The 14,190-nt window shown below is 31.4% G+C and overlaps 2 protein-coding genes across 2 annotated transcripts; both read right to left on the reverse strand.

Moving 5' to 3' along the window:
* Positions 1 to 420: 420 nt before the first annotated feature.
* PGO_093830 (hypothetical protein, conserved) lies at positions 421 to 9,219 on the reverse strand (the record flags this gene model as incomplete). The annotated part of the gene is made up of 1 exon (XM_028687971.1): positions 421 to 9,219. One exon carries the CDS (start codon positions 9,217 to 9,219, stop codon positions 421 to 423), a length of 8,799 nt encoding a protein of 2,932 aa, XP_028543772.1.
* A 3,287-nt stretch (positions 9,220 to 12,506) lies between these two features.
* On the reverse strand, positions 12,507 to 13,638 carry PGO_093840 (hypothetical protein, conserved; the record flags this gene model as incomplete). Its single annotated transcript, XM_028687972.1, has 3 exons — positions 12,507 to 13,107; positions 13,343 to 13,412; positions 13,554 to 13,638. 3 exons carry the CDS (start codon positions 13,636 to 13,638, stop codon positions 12,507 to 12,509), a joined length of 756 nt encoding a protein of 251 aa, XP_028543773.1.
* Between the last annotated feature and the right edge of the window lie 552 nt (positions 13,639 to 14,190).

Here is a 14,190-nt window from a genome sequence, read left to right on the forward strand (position 1 = left end):
TTCTTCATCTCCTTCATCTCTTTCTTCTTCCGTTTTTGAACAAGTTATATAGAAAAATTTTAATTACGAAAAAATGACAATTGATGAGTTGCAAAAAGTTAAACATATTAATATGACTACATTAATACATATGTGCAAAAGTACAATATACACATAACATATATATATATATATGCATGCATACACAAACTGTGTGATGCCCATTAATTGCTCACATCACAATCATTACAGGTAGGTATTTTTAAACGTTTTTTTTTTTTTTTTTTTTTTTTTTTTTCCTTCAGCTAATCAATATCGTCATGCGTCGTAGGTAAAAGGGGACAACGGTGGAAGTACAGCATATTTCGGATGACTAGAATTTTGGTTAAATTGTGTGTTCACATTTCATTCATTATTTTAAATTGCCTATTATTGTTACAGCTACCGTTTATTACTAGAATTGTCTTTAGCTTTTGGTTTTCCCTTTTTCGTATGATCAGCTGTCTTGTACGTATCATCAGTGTTTATATTTTTTTTAAAATTTTTTTTTGGTGTTGAAGCACCAAAGGGTTCTACTCCTGTGGACCTAGTTTTATTTACGTCAATTTTTGAATTTACTTTATCTAAAGAAGATTTTTTCAATTTGATTAAATCATTTCCATCATTTGGAACTTTTCCTCTGATATTTTTAAATTTATGTTTATCTACATCATTGTTAAATGCGGATTTATTTTTTTGATTAAATTCTTTATCTATCGAAACTGGAGCTGTTATTACATCATTTGAAAACATTTTTTTAACATTTTGATTTTTTTCTTCATTTTCATTTATATAAATGAATGAATTTCGAAGTTTTACGTTCTCATAATTATATGACTTGTTCAGCTGATTACCATAATAATTTCCGCTATTATATGGAAAATTGTCGTTATCATAAAAGAAATTATCTTGTTTCATGTTTAATTGTTCAGAAAAAGGATTGTCAAGATTCTTTTCATATGGGTTATTGCTATTACTTTGATTTGCATATAAATCTGTATTGAAGAAAATTTTATCATTTTCATTATTTGATCCATTTATTACTGCTCCTTCATCAAGTTGGTTGTGTTTTTCGTGTCGCTCGTTACTACTGTAATGAGTTGCATTATCTGAGTTCATGTAAAAGGATCCCCCTTCGGCATTTGTATACGCATATTGTGTATGATTGTGTTGAAGATAATGGTGTTGTGATTGGTGCGGTTGTGACTGGTGAGGTTGTGATTGGTGAGGTTGTGATTGGTGAGGTTGTGACTGGTGAGGTTGTGACTGGTGAGGTTGTGATTGGTGAGGTTGTGACTGGTGAGGTTGTGACTGGTGAGGTTGTGATTGGTGAGGTTGTGATTGGTGAGGTTGTGACTGGTGAGGTTGTGATTGGTGAGGTTGTGACTGGTGAGGTTGTGACTGGTGAGGTTGTGACTGGTGAGGTTGTGACTGGTGATGCTTCTCCTCTTGGTGATATTGATCATTGGTAAAATTTGCAAAGACTTCGCTGTTATTATTATCCTTTTGCATGGCGTTCCTGCTTCCATTCTTTCTACTAATTGAAGCTGCATCATGGGGGGGGACAATACTCTGATTAAAAAAGGACTGTTTCATGTTGTTCAGTTTGCTGACATTACAATTGTCTATGTTGTTTCCTCCGTTGTTTCCTCCGTTGCTTCCGCTGTTGCTTCTGCTATTTCTTCCGCTATGGTTTCCCATATTGCTGTTGTAAAGCCTGTAAATTTTCTCATTATTTATCATTTCTTCACTATCACTTGCATACTTAGCACCTTCTCCTCCTTTGAAACTAGTTCGCTTTTTCTCTTTCCCTAAAGTGTCATCAGAATATATTAAATTTTTCTGTAGAAAATTTTCTCTGCATGAAGTCTTCAAATTGCCAGAACAACTACTTCCTACATTATTAATGTTCATGTTAAACATATTTTTATCTACATTTTTGTGAATATAACTGTTGCTTCCAGGAAATATCATAGCAGAAAACTGTTCCTCTTTCTTCAAACTATTACTTGAGATAACGATATTCCTTTCTTCATCGTTTATATTATACTCTTCTTCTTTATGTTCAATTACTTGTTCGCTTATGTGTTTACTACCCAAACATTGTGAATGTCGTTGATTCATCATTTCGTGTGCATTATTTCTGAAGAAGTCATTATCACTGTTGTTGTCACTGAAGTGATCCATTCGGAAATTACTGCTATATTGCATGCCACTATTATGTTCACTAATACTTGGTACATTGTTATTTGACATTTTTTCCATGGGATTTAGTCTTTTCTCCTCCTGCTCTTCCTCTTCCTCTTCTCTGTCACTTATAACACTACTGCAATCACTTCCATTGATATGGTCAGCTATAACGTTATCATCTCTACGAATGTTCACTTCTTTAGTAGCTGTGTTGCCATTTCTTCTTTCTTTATTCTCGTTGGTATAATTAGTACTTCCAATGCTGGCAAAATCCTTCATTCTACCCCTGAGGTAGTTATACTCGTCCTCTTCGTTTGAATAAGGTTCTGTCTTTCCATCTCTGCTAAATTTTTTACTAAAAATTGGTTCCTCATTTGTGAAAATAGATTTTTGCATATTTGAGCTGTTTTTTACATTTCCACTATAGTTGACATTATTTGTTTCCCTCTTTTCGGTATAGTGATCAATGTGGTTCAACACGTTTCCCTTCTTGTTATTATCTCCAGTAGAATTTCCGTTTCCATTACCAGCATTACGAGATTCTAACTCTTGATAGTAATTGTTACTATGGATGAAATTAAGGGAGGATCTCTCATTTACCAATTTTTCAAAATGCTGATTATTGGCATCTGCCTCACCTTCCTCTTCTGTTTCTTCCTTGGTGCGAACATCTTTATCTTCAAATCCATTGGGGTTATCATTATTTCCATCGTAAAAAGAATCATTTGGAATATTTTGATTCTTTTTAATATTATTACCGTTATTTTGAGAGAAGAAATTATTATTTCCTAACTTATTCTCGTTGAAATTGTTTTCACATCCGTTCAATTTGTTATTCTCCACAGGTATATCGTTTGAATGTCTAAAGGATTGATTGGACTGATTTTCTATTAGATTTTCAAAAAAATTATTGCCTTCACATTTTCGTTGATTTTTCCCTTGATCTTTTTCAATAAACTCGAAGGTATCATGGATATCATTTCCTTCATGTTGAATGTTACTTTTTTCATCGCAAAACATGAAGTTTTCATGATCTGTTGTCAATTTGGTATTATAATTTTTTTTTGGGGAATTTTCATTGGATTCATGTTCTTTCCATTGCATGTTGTTAATATCTTTAAAATCTGTGTTTTTTTTTTTTTTTTTCTTTTTCTCTCTATTCCCGTTCTCCATATTGTTATCTCCTGCACAGTCATTATTGCTAATGTTTGAAATTTTTTTATTTTTATTTTTCTCATTAGACGAATCGGTAGCTTCTTTATATTTCCCCCTTTTGTTGTCTTCATAATATTCACTTTCGTCCTTATAAAATAACGCTTTAGTGTTGTTATCATCCATTTTTTGTTCCATATTTTTCTCTCGTGCTACTTCTTGTTGATGAGATTTTTCATATTCCGTCTTGTCTTCGTTTCGATTTGTACCATGTTCCTTATCATCATCTTGAATTTCCTCACGATAATTTCCCCCTTCTGATTGCTGCTTCCGTTGTTCCAAGGTTGTGTAGCGATTATCTCCCTTGTTGTTTACCTTCGAATCTCTAAAAAATTCTGTTTCCTCAGAATAGCAGCTACTGTTATCAGTGCTGCTTCTTCGTGATTTTTCGGATTTGTCTTCATGTTCGATCGTGGCTTTCGCAAACTTAGGCAAACTTTTCTTTTTATTTTCCTTTTCCTTTTCTTTCTCTTTTTCGTCCTCTTTTTCTCCTTCCTCCTGCATGTCAGTGTATACACTACTTTTTCCACTTTTGTACGCTCCCTTTTCGTTTTCGTGCAGGTCGTCCTCGTTAGCATGATTTTTCACATAAGTGGATCCACCGCTAGCTGTGCTCCCACTAATATTCCCATTTCGGTTTGTGTTGCCATCTCCCGTCTGGTTCCCATCTCCCATCGGGTTCTCATTCTCAGTTTTACTCCAACTGGCTGATACTTCATCACTCCTGCCTTTAATTATGCTATCAACAACTTTAAGCTTCCTTTCTTTGTCCAATCGGACACATAAGGCCTTCTGTATTTCTTGCAAGATGCAGAGTCGTGCATTCATGATAACATTTGTCTTTTCTTTTATACACAATTCTTGGTATTCCCTTTTCAGATTCAACTCAGTTTGTATGAGATTGTTAATCGAATTGGAAATTTTTGTTTTAAAATTAGTTAACTCATCATCAGTGTATCCTTCATATTCTTCTTTTAATTTTTTATAAAAATTTTCATCCACTTTTTCGTTCTTCATATTTGTTAATTTCCCATCAAAAAGGTTCAGAAATGGATTTGCATTCTTATTACCCTCTGATTCTGTGTTCAATCCTTTGCTGAAATTTTTTAGCTTTTCTTGAAATTTATCAATGTCATCTTTGTATGAATTGTAAAAGTTATTCTTCACCTCATTTTCGTTCTCGTTATTCGCCATTTTTTCCCCGTTTGTGTATCTCCCCATTCTTTTTGTAAAGCTGGACGTGTGATTGCCACATTTAAATGTTCCACTTTTACTACTGATGGGTATCTCAGCTGCATCCCTGCGTTTGTCGTCTTTATGAGTTGTATCATTTGTAACGGTTGTAGTTCCAGTTCCAGTTGCAGCTGGAGCTGCTGCAGGGGAGGAGGAAGTGGTCGAGGTAGTGGCGTTATTTTCCCTTTTTGTGGATGACTGTGAAGTGATGTCTTGATTAGGACCTTTTTGGTCGTTCTGGGAAGTGGTTGGTTTACTGTTATTATTAGTACCTGCGTGGTTAGCATCTTCAATTATTTGTGGATAGACATAATTGGTCTCCTTCTTCTTCTTCTCCTTTAGTCTTTCGGCGTCGTTCATAAGTAACTGTTTAGCCTTAAATAATCTCTTGAAATGATTGCTGTGTCTTTTTTTAATATCAGGACTTATGTTAATGCCTAATTTGTCTGGATGCCATTTTTTAGACAAATTCGAGAAGGCTTGTTTGATCTCTGCAACGGAACAATTTCTGTTTACATTTAGAATTTGAAAGGAAGTGGCATTAATCTGTGACTTGAGTTTATCTTCTTTATCATCTGGTTTAATGTTACATTTGATACACATATTTTTATATGTCAAAAGAGCATTTTCATATTCTAAAAGGTTTTCATATGCATGTATTTGTGTGTCAAATGCATTTATATATTTGGGTATATATTTTAAGCAATTGTTACAATTTTCGACAACATCAATCCATTTATTTAGATGCATTAAAGTTCTAGCTCTATTATAATACAGCTTCCCAATATTTTCATTCATAGATTTACCCATTTTAACAGATTCGGATAATTTTATTTGTTTTTCCAAAGCTTCACTATATAAATTAAATGCCATATCATATTTGGCATTTTTATAATTTTCTGCTCCTTTCCCTGCTATGTCTAGGATATATCCTGATATGAGATCGATTTTTATTTCTTCGTTATCTACATAATCGAGAGGAGTTTTATTTTCTGCATTTTTGTTAAATATGTAGTTGTAATTTTTACCAGATAATTTAAGAAGTTTCACTAAATCAAAGTTTTTTTTCTGTAACAGGTAATGGTATATATTATCACCATTTTGAGGATTTATTGGATCTTTAGAAAAATTCAGAAACATACTTGAGGTAAGTCTCTTTAACGTTTCATTTGAACAATAAAACATGGGATGCTTTATGTTGTATTGGATTTGCTCTATATTTTGGCTAGCACTCGGGTTCAGGTGCAAGGTTCCATACGAATTGCTATTCACTGTGTTATAAAGACCTAGTGATGCATGTATTGGGTTACCATCCATCAAATTGGAGATATCATTATTCACAGATGTGTTCATATCAATTAAGCATAAATCGAAGAATTTAAGAAAGATAGACTTTTTAATCAATCTTATCCACCTAAAATTGTCACATTTTAAACAAGTGAAAAATATTCTGTACAAATTGTAAATGTGCATATTTTTGAAAAGAAGTGTTAACATAATAGAGTTGATAACCGAAATTCTTTCTTTATTTTTATCAGAATCTGGATTCTCTAACTGTCTAATAACTTCCTTTTCAAGTTCTTTAACAGGTACATTGTCACATCTTTCTTTTCTCAAGCATAAATGAACGTTTAAAATTTTCGATTCCACAACACAAAATTCTTGCAAATGTTTTAAAATTTTCTTATGATTACATATGTCTTTATTTTCTAAAATAAAATTTGAAATGTAGCACCCATAAATCGTTGCTTTCGTATCATCATCATACTTTTCTATATTCTTTTCATAAGTAATCCTTACTGTTTTCATTTTTACGATAAGGTCATCCAATACAGTTTGATCAATTTCTTCACTTTTTCCATAGTAAAAGGGAAATTCATAAGATGTCACGAATTCTTTATTTTTTTCATGGTCATTTCCGTCTGGCTCCTTTCCTTGATCCTTTTTGTCATTCAGAGCTTGCATTCCGTTACCAGTTGTTGGTGCATTTCCTGCGTTCATAACTTTAGTCACGTTAGTATTATTCAATGTACCACCTGGAATGTTTGTATTACTGCTAGATGCTCCTAACACAGTAGTAGCCCCACCTCCACTACTGTGCATAACAACATTTTCCGCACTGAACTTCTTCGACATATCATTCCAATTTTCTATCTTCTTAATTTCGTTATTTTTTTTTTCTATCTCCATTTTGAGACGCTCCACTTCCTTTTTCAATACATCATTTTGAGATTTGGTGTCTATTAATTCTTTGGCAAAATTTTTATCAAATTTATTTATTAAATTGCTTAATTCATTTTCGAAAGTAGATAAGGTTAGTTTCATTTCTTCATTCTGTTCTTTCAATTTCGTTATATCTTTTTCGTAGCTAGCCATTTTGGTTTTATTGCTATTATTCAGTTCCTCTAGATTTGTTATTTCTTGTCTTAGACTTCTTGTTAGTAACACATAATCGTATAATTTGGATTCCAATTTAGATCCTTTTTTTTCTTCATTATAAATTGAATATTCTAATATTTCTACAATTTTCTTTAACTTATTCATTCGCTTTTTCGTCGGATTTTTTAAAAATTTCATGCTCCCTTCCTTTTTCATATCTAAGAATTTTTCTTCATTCAAATGGTTATTCAGCTCGATAGAGCAAGAACTATCCAGGCTAATGTTACTCATGTTGCTGGCATTGCTCACGTTACTGATATTGCTTGTGTTGCTTTTGTTATCTTCATTTTTTACCTTCGTCTTCTTTTCTTTTAAGTTTGCGCCTCGATTTGGACTTCCCGTAGCTGCCTCAATCGAATTGTTTGAGGTCGACTTGGTTCTCTTCTTATACGAATTAACATATTTAGCATAAACAATTCCGCTACTCAATTCGCTATTTTCCTGATTATCCATCACCCCCGGCCTCCTACTTTTACCCTTTGCCCTTTTGACAATATTAGCAAAATCGTCGGTTATGTGACCATACTTTTTCTTTATTTTTTCTCTGTTTATATTCACACTCATTCTGGGCTGCAAGTTCGGATGTAAGTTTGGATGCATATTCTGGTTCATGTTCTGGTTCATGTTTCCCTTCAATTCCACAAATTGCGTATTTTCCTGGTTGTAATCTACGTTATTCTTCATATCACTGTATTTCTTTTTAAACTCATTTAGATTTATGTTTATATCTTCTTTGTCAATGCTTATGTCTTCATTAGCATTTTTTTTTTTTTTTTTCTTTAATGAAATGAGTTTCTTTTTGTTACTATTGAGAAGTGGATCTTTGCTTGTCATGACTTTTTTCAAGTTATTCCTTTTGGTTGTCATTGCATTCCTATTAACATAGAATTCGTCATTGCGCCCACTCATCGTAGTGTTCGGATTTGTACTATCAATATTATCATTCTTATCATTCTTATCATTATTATCATACTTATCATACTTATCATACTTATCATACTTTTCATACTTATCATACTTATCATTATTAACATTGTTGTCATTATTAACATTGTTTCCATTGTTGTCATTATTAACATCATTGCCATTGTTGTCATTATTAACATTGTTGCCACTGATATCATTATTTTCATTGTTTTCCCTACTTCGTAGATGGTCCCTGTTTGCTCTAGTATTCCTACTATCACTATTTTGATACACATTGTTGTTCATAAAACTAATGTTCATATTGCTTTCAATTTTGTCTCCTGAGCTGTTCGAGTTCCCACTTTCTACCATTGAATGGTTAGGATTATGGGACAAATTTACTCTTTCCTCCTTGATATATGCTCTTTCAAAATGATTGCCCTTTTTATTTAGAGGTGTTGTAGGGATATGTTTTTCTTGAAACTTCTTGCTTAAGTCTAATCCGTAGTTAAATTCATTATTTTCATATTTGTTTTCGAAATTAGAAAACATGTCGTTAAAATATTTAAATTTTTTTTTTTCATTTTTATCTTCAGTAAATATATCATAATATGAATATATATTGGAGTAAATGTCATAATATCCCGAGTTATAATTTTTTAAATTTACTTTATTTTTTTTATTTGATTTATTTAACCCTTTATAAAAATAACTGTTATTATACTCTTCCTTTTCTTTCTTTTTTTTGATCAAGGAGAAATTGCTTATTTCGCTGTTGCTCATGTCTCCATCCTCATCCTCGTCTTCATCCTCGTCCTCATCATCTTCATCATCCTCATCATCCTCATCATCCTCATCATCCTCATCATCTTCGTCATCTTCGTCATCCTCATCATAGTCATCATCTTCTTCATCTTCCTCGTCCTCTTTTACTTCCTTTCGTTGTTCTTTATTCTCCTTTTTTGTAACATTCTTTCTACTCTTACTATTTGCAGCACCGTATGATTTACCATTACGACTTGTGTTGGAACTTCTGTCTGAATGCATTCTATCAATGTTGTTGTTGTATGCATTATACTTCAGATCGCTCATAAATTTGAATACCTTTTCTCCATTTGATTGATTATAATTGTTTTCTTTATAACCATTATTTTTCTTATTAAAATTGATATTCCCTGATTGTCTATTAATTTTTCTGACATTATTTTTTTTTGGATGCATCTTTTCCTATTTCGGTTATATTAGCTGTGATTCGTTCTTCAGGAATTCTTGAAATTGAACAAATAAAGGTGCACAACTGGTTGTGCATGCAACTCGATTGGTGCTTTTTTTTTTTTTTTTTTTTTTTTTTTTTTATGCTGCTATGTTGTGTAGTTCGTGTGTGTGTGTGTTTTTTATTTTTATTTTTTGTTTTGTGTAGTTCCCAACATTTCTACTTTTCGAGAAAGGAATCGGGATAAAAGCGTTATTTACGTGGTGAATGTTTTTGTACATATATATATATATATATATATATATATATATGTGCTTATATATTTTTGCTGTATTTCACCTCACATTCTTGCACAAAGCGTTTGAAGTGTACGCTTTCATCAATAGGCTATTCCCATTTACTTTCCCTTTTTGAATTCTTTAAAAATGAGGAAAAAAATGTCATTTTTAATTAGCTGCAAATGTAAAGATGTCGTAGATGGAAGACGAAGAAAAAAAAAAAATAAAATAACATACGTACGCAACTGGAGGAAACTGTTTTGGTATGAAGTCCTGTATTTGTGATAGCACGTGTACAAACTACGACACATATATCATTAAATGTCCAAAAATGAATATACACTTTGTGTCACCACGTTGAATGTATATATTACATTCAACTGCAAGTGTCGAGTTGGGAAGGAGTAAATTTTAGTTTCTTGTAATGACGGTAAGGATGTATATATACACATACATATATGTATATGTATACGCGTCAGAAAATGTTATTTACTTAAGATTTAAAATTTCTCCCTCACCTTTGCTGCGATAACAATTAATAATGGAAAGACAAAAAAAAAAAAAATTGAACCCACGAGGAGTAAATATGCAACGTATTGGTCATAATTGACGTTGGCAAAAATGTATACATAGGAAATGTCAACATTGTAGAAAACATGATTCTATCATATGTAAGCATTTATGCAAGTGTACAAGAATGTAGTAACTTACTGTGTCATTTACTTGTATAAGGATATATAATACTGTTCACACAAAAAAAAAAAAAAAAAAACTTTTCACTAATGTTATGCGTATGTGTGGATATGAAGGTGGTACGATGTGGTAGTCATGTGTGTGCGTATGGGGGAGAAGAGATGTAAAATAAAAAAGTGACAATTATGTAAAAACCAAAAAAAAAAAATTCATGTATTAAACGGGAAAGCTGAGATGTCTTTTGTTCAAGCGGTTGTTCTTATATATAGAGATTGGAATATAAACACGGGTGTATTACTCCAGAAATTATATAAGAATAATTGTTACATATTGTTTATGCCGGGATGTGTACAGGCACGAGCATATATGATGAAAATTTTGTACACAAAAAACAAGTACATATATAATAACCCCAAAAATTAAGTTTGTGCATTTTTTTTTTTTTTTTTTTTTTATTTTATCTTTGGTGATAAGGGAACTTCCTTCGTCGTCTTATTGGGGAAGATATTTTTTTAAGTGGAAAAAAGTAGCTTTTCTTATAAAGCTTATATAATTTTGTAGGTTTTTTTTTTTTTTTTTTTTTTTTTTGGTATTTTCATATACAAAAAATATGTACTTTCCAATGCTACGAAAACATATAAACATATGGTATGGGTGCGTGTTTATTGAATTTTTGTTAATCTTAAATAACATCAAATTTTAAGTTCATATAAACCTAACAGCCATTTGGGTTAATCGTTTTTTTTTTTTTTTTTTCTTTTCTTTCCCTCGTTCTAATTAAACAGCAAGGTAAGATAATTTATGTTCTTGGTTTTACATGTATACACGTTTTTTACATACATCCTTGTAAACATGTATATTTTTTATTACTCTCACGTGTATGAATATATATATAGTACAAAACTTTTTTTTGAGATATGAAATTTACCTCCATATTTTTTTTATCCGCTTAATTATTCTCATTCATATTTTTCTTCATTTTTGGAATTATTAAAACCATTTCATTGATTTAAAAAAAATTACAAACAATTCGTTTTTCTATAATGCATATTTTCTAAAACGTACATACGTAATGTTTGCTCTTCACGTATGCAATGTATATATTATTATTTAGGAGATTCGGGTTTAACATTACCCTTAGTATATTGCAAAAAAAAAAAAAAAAAAAAAAAAAAAAAATTGCGAACAGTGCAGGCGCAAGTTTATATACAAAAAAAAATATATTGATACAGTATATGAATACTTATATGAATGCCTAAATGACCTAGGCATAACATGTGCATATGTTACAGTTTATATTTTTTGTTATTGGTAACTTTTTTATTCATACAAGTGGCGCTTTTTGGGAAAATAGCTTATTTCGTTCTTACACAAGGCACATTTCGTAAATGGCGCTAATTTACCAATTTTATGAAGAAATATGAGGAAAAGAATAGATTTCATCAAAGTCATCTTTCTTCCCTACATAATAATAACTATGGCAAAATTGTATATATAATTATGTGCATGTATACGTACCACATGTAAAAAAATATATGGAGTTTAAAATTAAAAACTTGCAATTTTTTTTTCTTTTTTTCTTTCTTTTTTTTTTTTTTTTTTTTTTTTTTTCCACACGCATCCTCATCCATTCTACGTTTTCACGAATTACTTATGAATATAATAACGAACATTACTCATAAAAAAAATAAGCAACAGAATAAATTGTGCATGAGAAATATTCCTCATATACATTAATGCAGATAGAGTGGTTTGGTACAGACATGATCTTTTATGGGTTTTGTGTACTTGCTTGTTTCCTGTGCATGTATTGCATATACACACTTGTTACGCATGCACAAATTTGCAAGCTAGGAATTCAAACACAAAGGCCTTATTGTATGCACCTATTAAGGTACGCACGTACACATGATGACTTTTTTGTGTTCATAAGTGCACAGGAATATTTCGCCTTTAAAGGATATTACAAAAAAAAAAAAAAAAAAAAAAAAAAATACCTGCGATGGTATTCATGTATATATACATATATGTATGCACGTAAATATGTGAACATATTGCACAAATATATATTTTATATGTATTTACTCATGCACTGTTAACCATTTTATTAAAACCAAATAAGTTTCATGTGCTTACAAATTATGCAAGTTCATATGCCCATGAATATGTTTTTGTGTGCGTGTCCCCCAAGACCTGCTTAATCCATTTTGCTCATCAGAAATGGGTGGTGTAAGGTTGTGACAATGCAACCTGGTAGGGATATATAACTTTTCGTAACGATTGATCTGGTGGAATGCTACTATGTGTCATTACTTACTTGAGTGTTATCCTCCCAAGAGTGTCTTATTAAGTTTTTGTATTAAGTGATTCTCCATTTCTTTGAATATTTTTTTTTTCTCATTATCGTGAACACTCTCTGCATGTGTAGAATATGCGTTAACGATTTGAAGTATGTCCTTTTTTCTCACCATATGAAGAATATCATCATTTTGTGGGAAGTTGCAAAATTTACAAACACATTGATCCGCCTGATAATTTATTGGTATGTGCATTTCGAAATAAAAGTTATTTTGAACTTCTGCAATCTCTTTATGGGAAAAGGTGTATTTATTAATAAGGGTATATACATATCTGTCCAGTAGTAGATAATCCATTTCAACATGTTCAATAAAATCTTTTCCAAAATGTTTTATAAAATGAGTTCTTACATTTTGTGTATTGCTAATATTTAGTTTGTCAGCACTGTACAAAATATTTCTTATGCATTTTTTTAGCTTTTTTTTATTTTCATTTTTTGGATTGCTCAATGTTGCAAGGGATGTTGATTCGTTACATAGACTAATCAACTTGTTACATATATCACAAATATTTTCATTTCGAAGCATTAGGCAGATATTCTCATGGGCTTTCTCAGTTTTTGAGTTTCTGTGCATAAGTGGAGGTACAAATGGTTATATTATAGAAAAAAAAAAAAAAAAATCTAATGCCATACAAACAAGGTCCAAATGGACATACTATTTCTGTGCAACAAATTACACAAGTATGGTGGGGGAGTGAGAAAAAAGTAGGATGAATAAATCTACATGTACAATTTGTATGCTTTGGGGGAAATGGCATTATTATACAATACAGTGTCAATATATATGCATGCAGGTCCTACAATAGAAAAAAGGTAATGTTCTTCTTCTGCACCATGATTTCAGTTCTGCTTTTTATTTGAAGCAGGTTCACTGGGATGCGGGGAACGGTTGTGCGGTTATGTATGTGTGCATGCATGCGGCCATTTCGTACGTATATAGAGCAAGAATTATGGAAAATTACTTAGGTATGCATGCAACATTTATATAGTGTACAATACATGTTCGTCTAACCTCTCTCTTTAAATAAGTTCAAAAAGGTACCAAACATTTTTAAGTCCCTTTCATCCATTGGCATTTTGAATGTTTTGAGCGTCATATAGTTATGATTATGTTGCTTCGCACAAGGGAATGATTTCGCGTTTTAAAATTTGCAGTCGTTTTGATATTATTCAAAAGGGGAAAAAATTATGCAGCTCTTTTTTTTTTTTTTTTTTTTTTTTTTGTTACGATATAGAGTGGAAATTATATAGTCATATTGTTCATTTTGCGATATGGTGGTGAACACATGGCATAAAAAAAAGAAAAGAACAAAATAGGAACAAATGGAAAAGAATGAACAAATGGAGAAGAATGAACAAATGGAGAAGAATGAACAAATGGAGAAGAATGAACAAATGGAGAAGAATGAACAAATGGAAAAGTATGAACAAATAACAAAATAGGAACAAGTAAAAGAATAGTGAAGTCGTTTTATAGGGGATTTTCCAAAGAGGGCCAATGGGTAAGGTAGGATAAAAGGAAACGCAATTGTATTCGCACACAATGGATCCTAAGAGCACCCTATTTTAAATTCATAATGTAGCAAAATCGTGAACACCATACCTCTTTTTTTTTTTCTTTTTTTTTTTTTTTTTTAAAGTTGTAAAGG

This window comes from Plasmodium gonderi (genome assembly GCF_002157705.1).
Source record: "Plasmodium gonderi DNA, contig: Chr09, whole genome shotgun sequence".
In the NCBI taxonomy this organism is placed as follows: Eukaryota; Apicomplexa; class Aconoidasida; order Haemosporida; family Plasmodiidae; genus Plasmodium; species Plasmodium gonderi.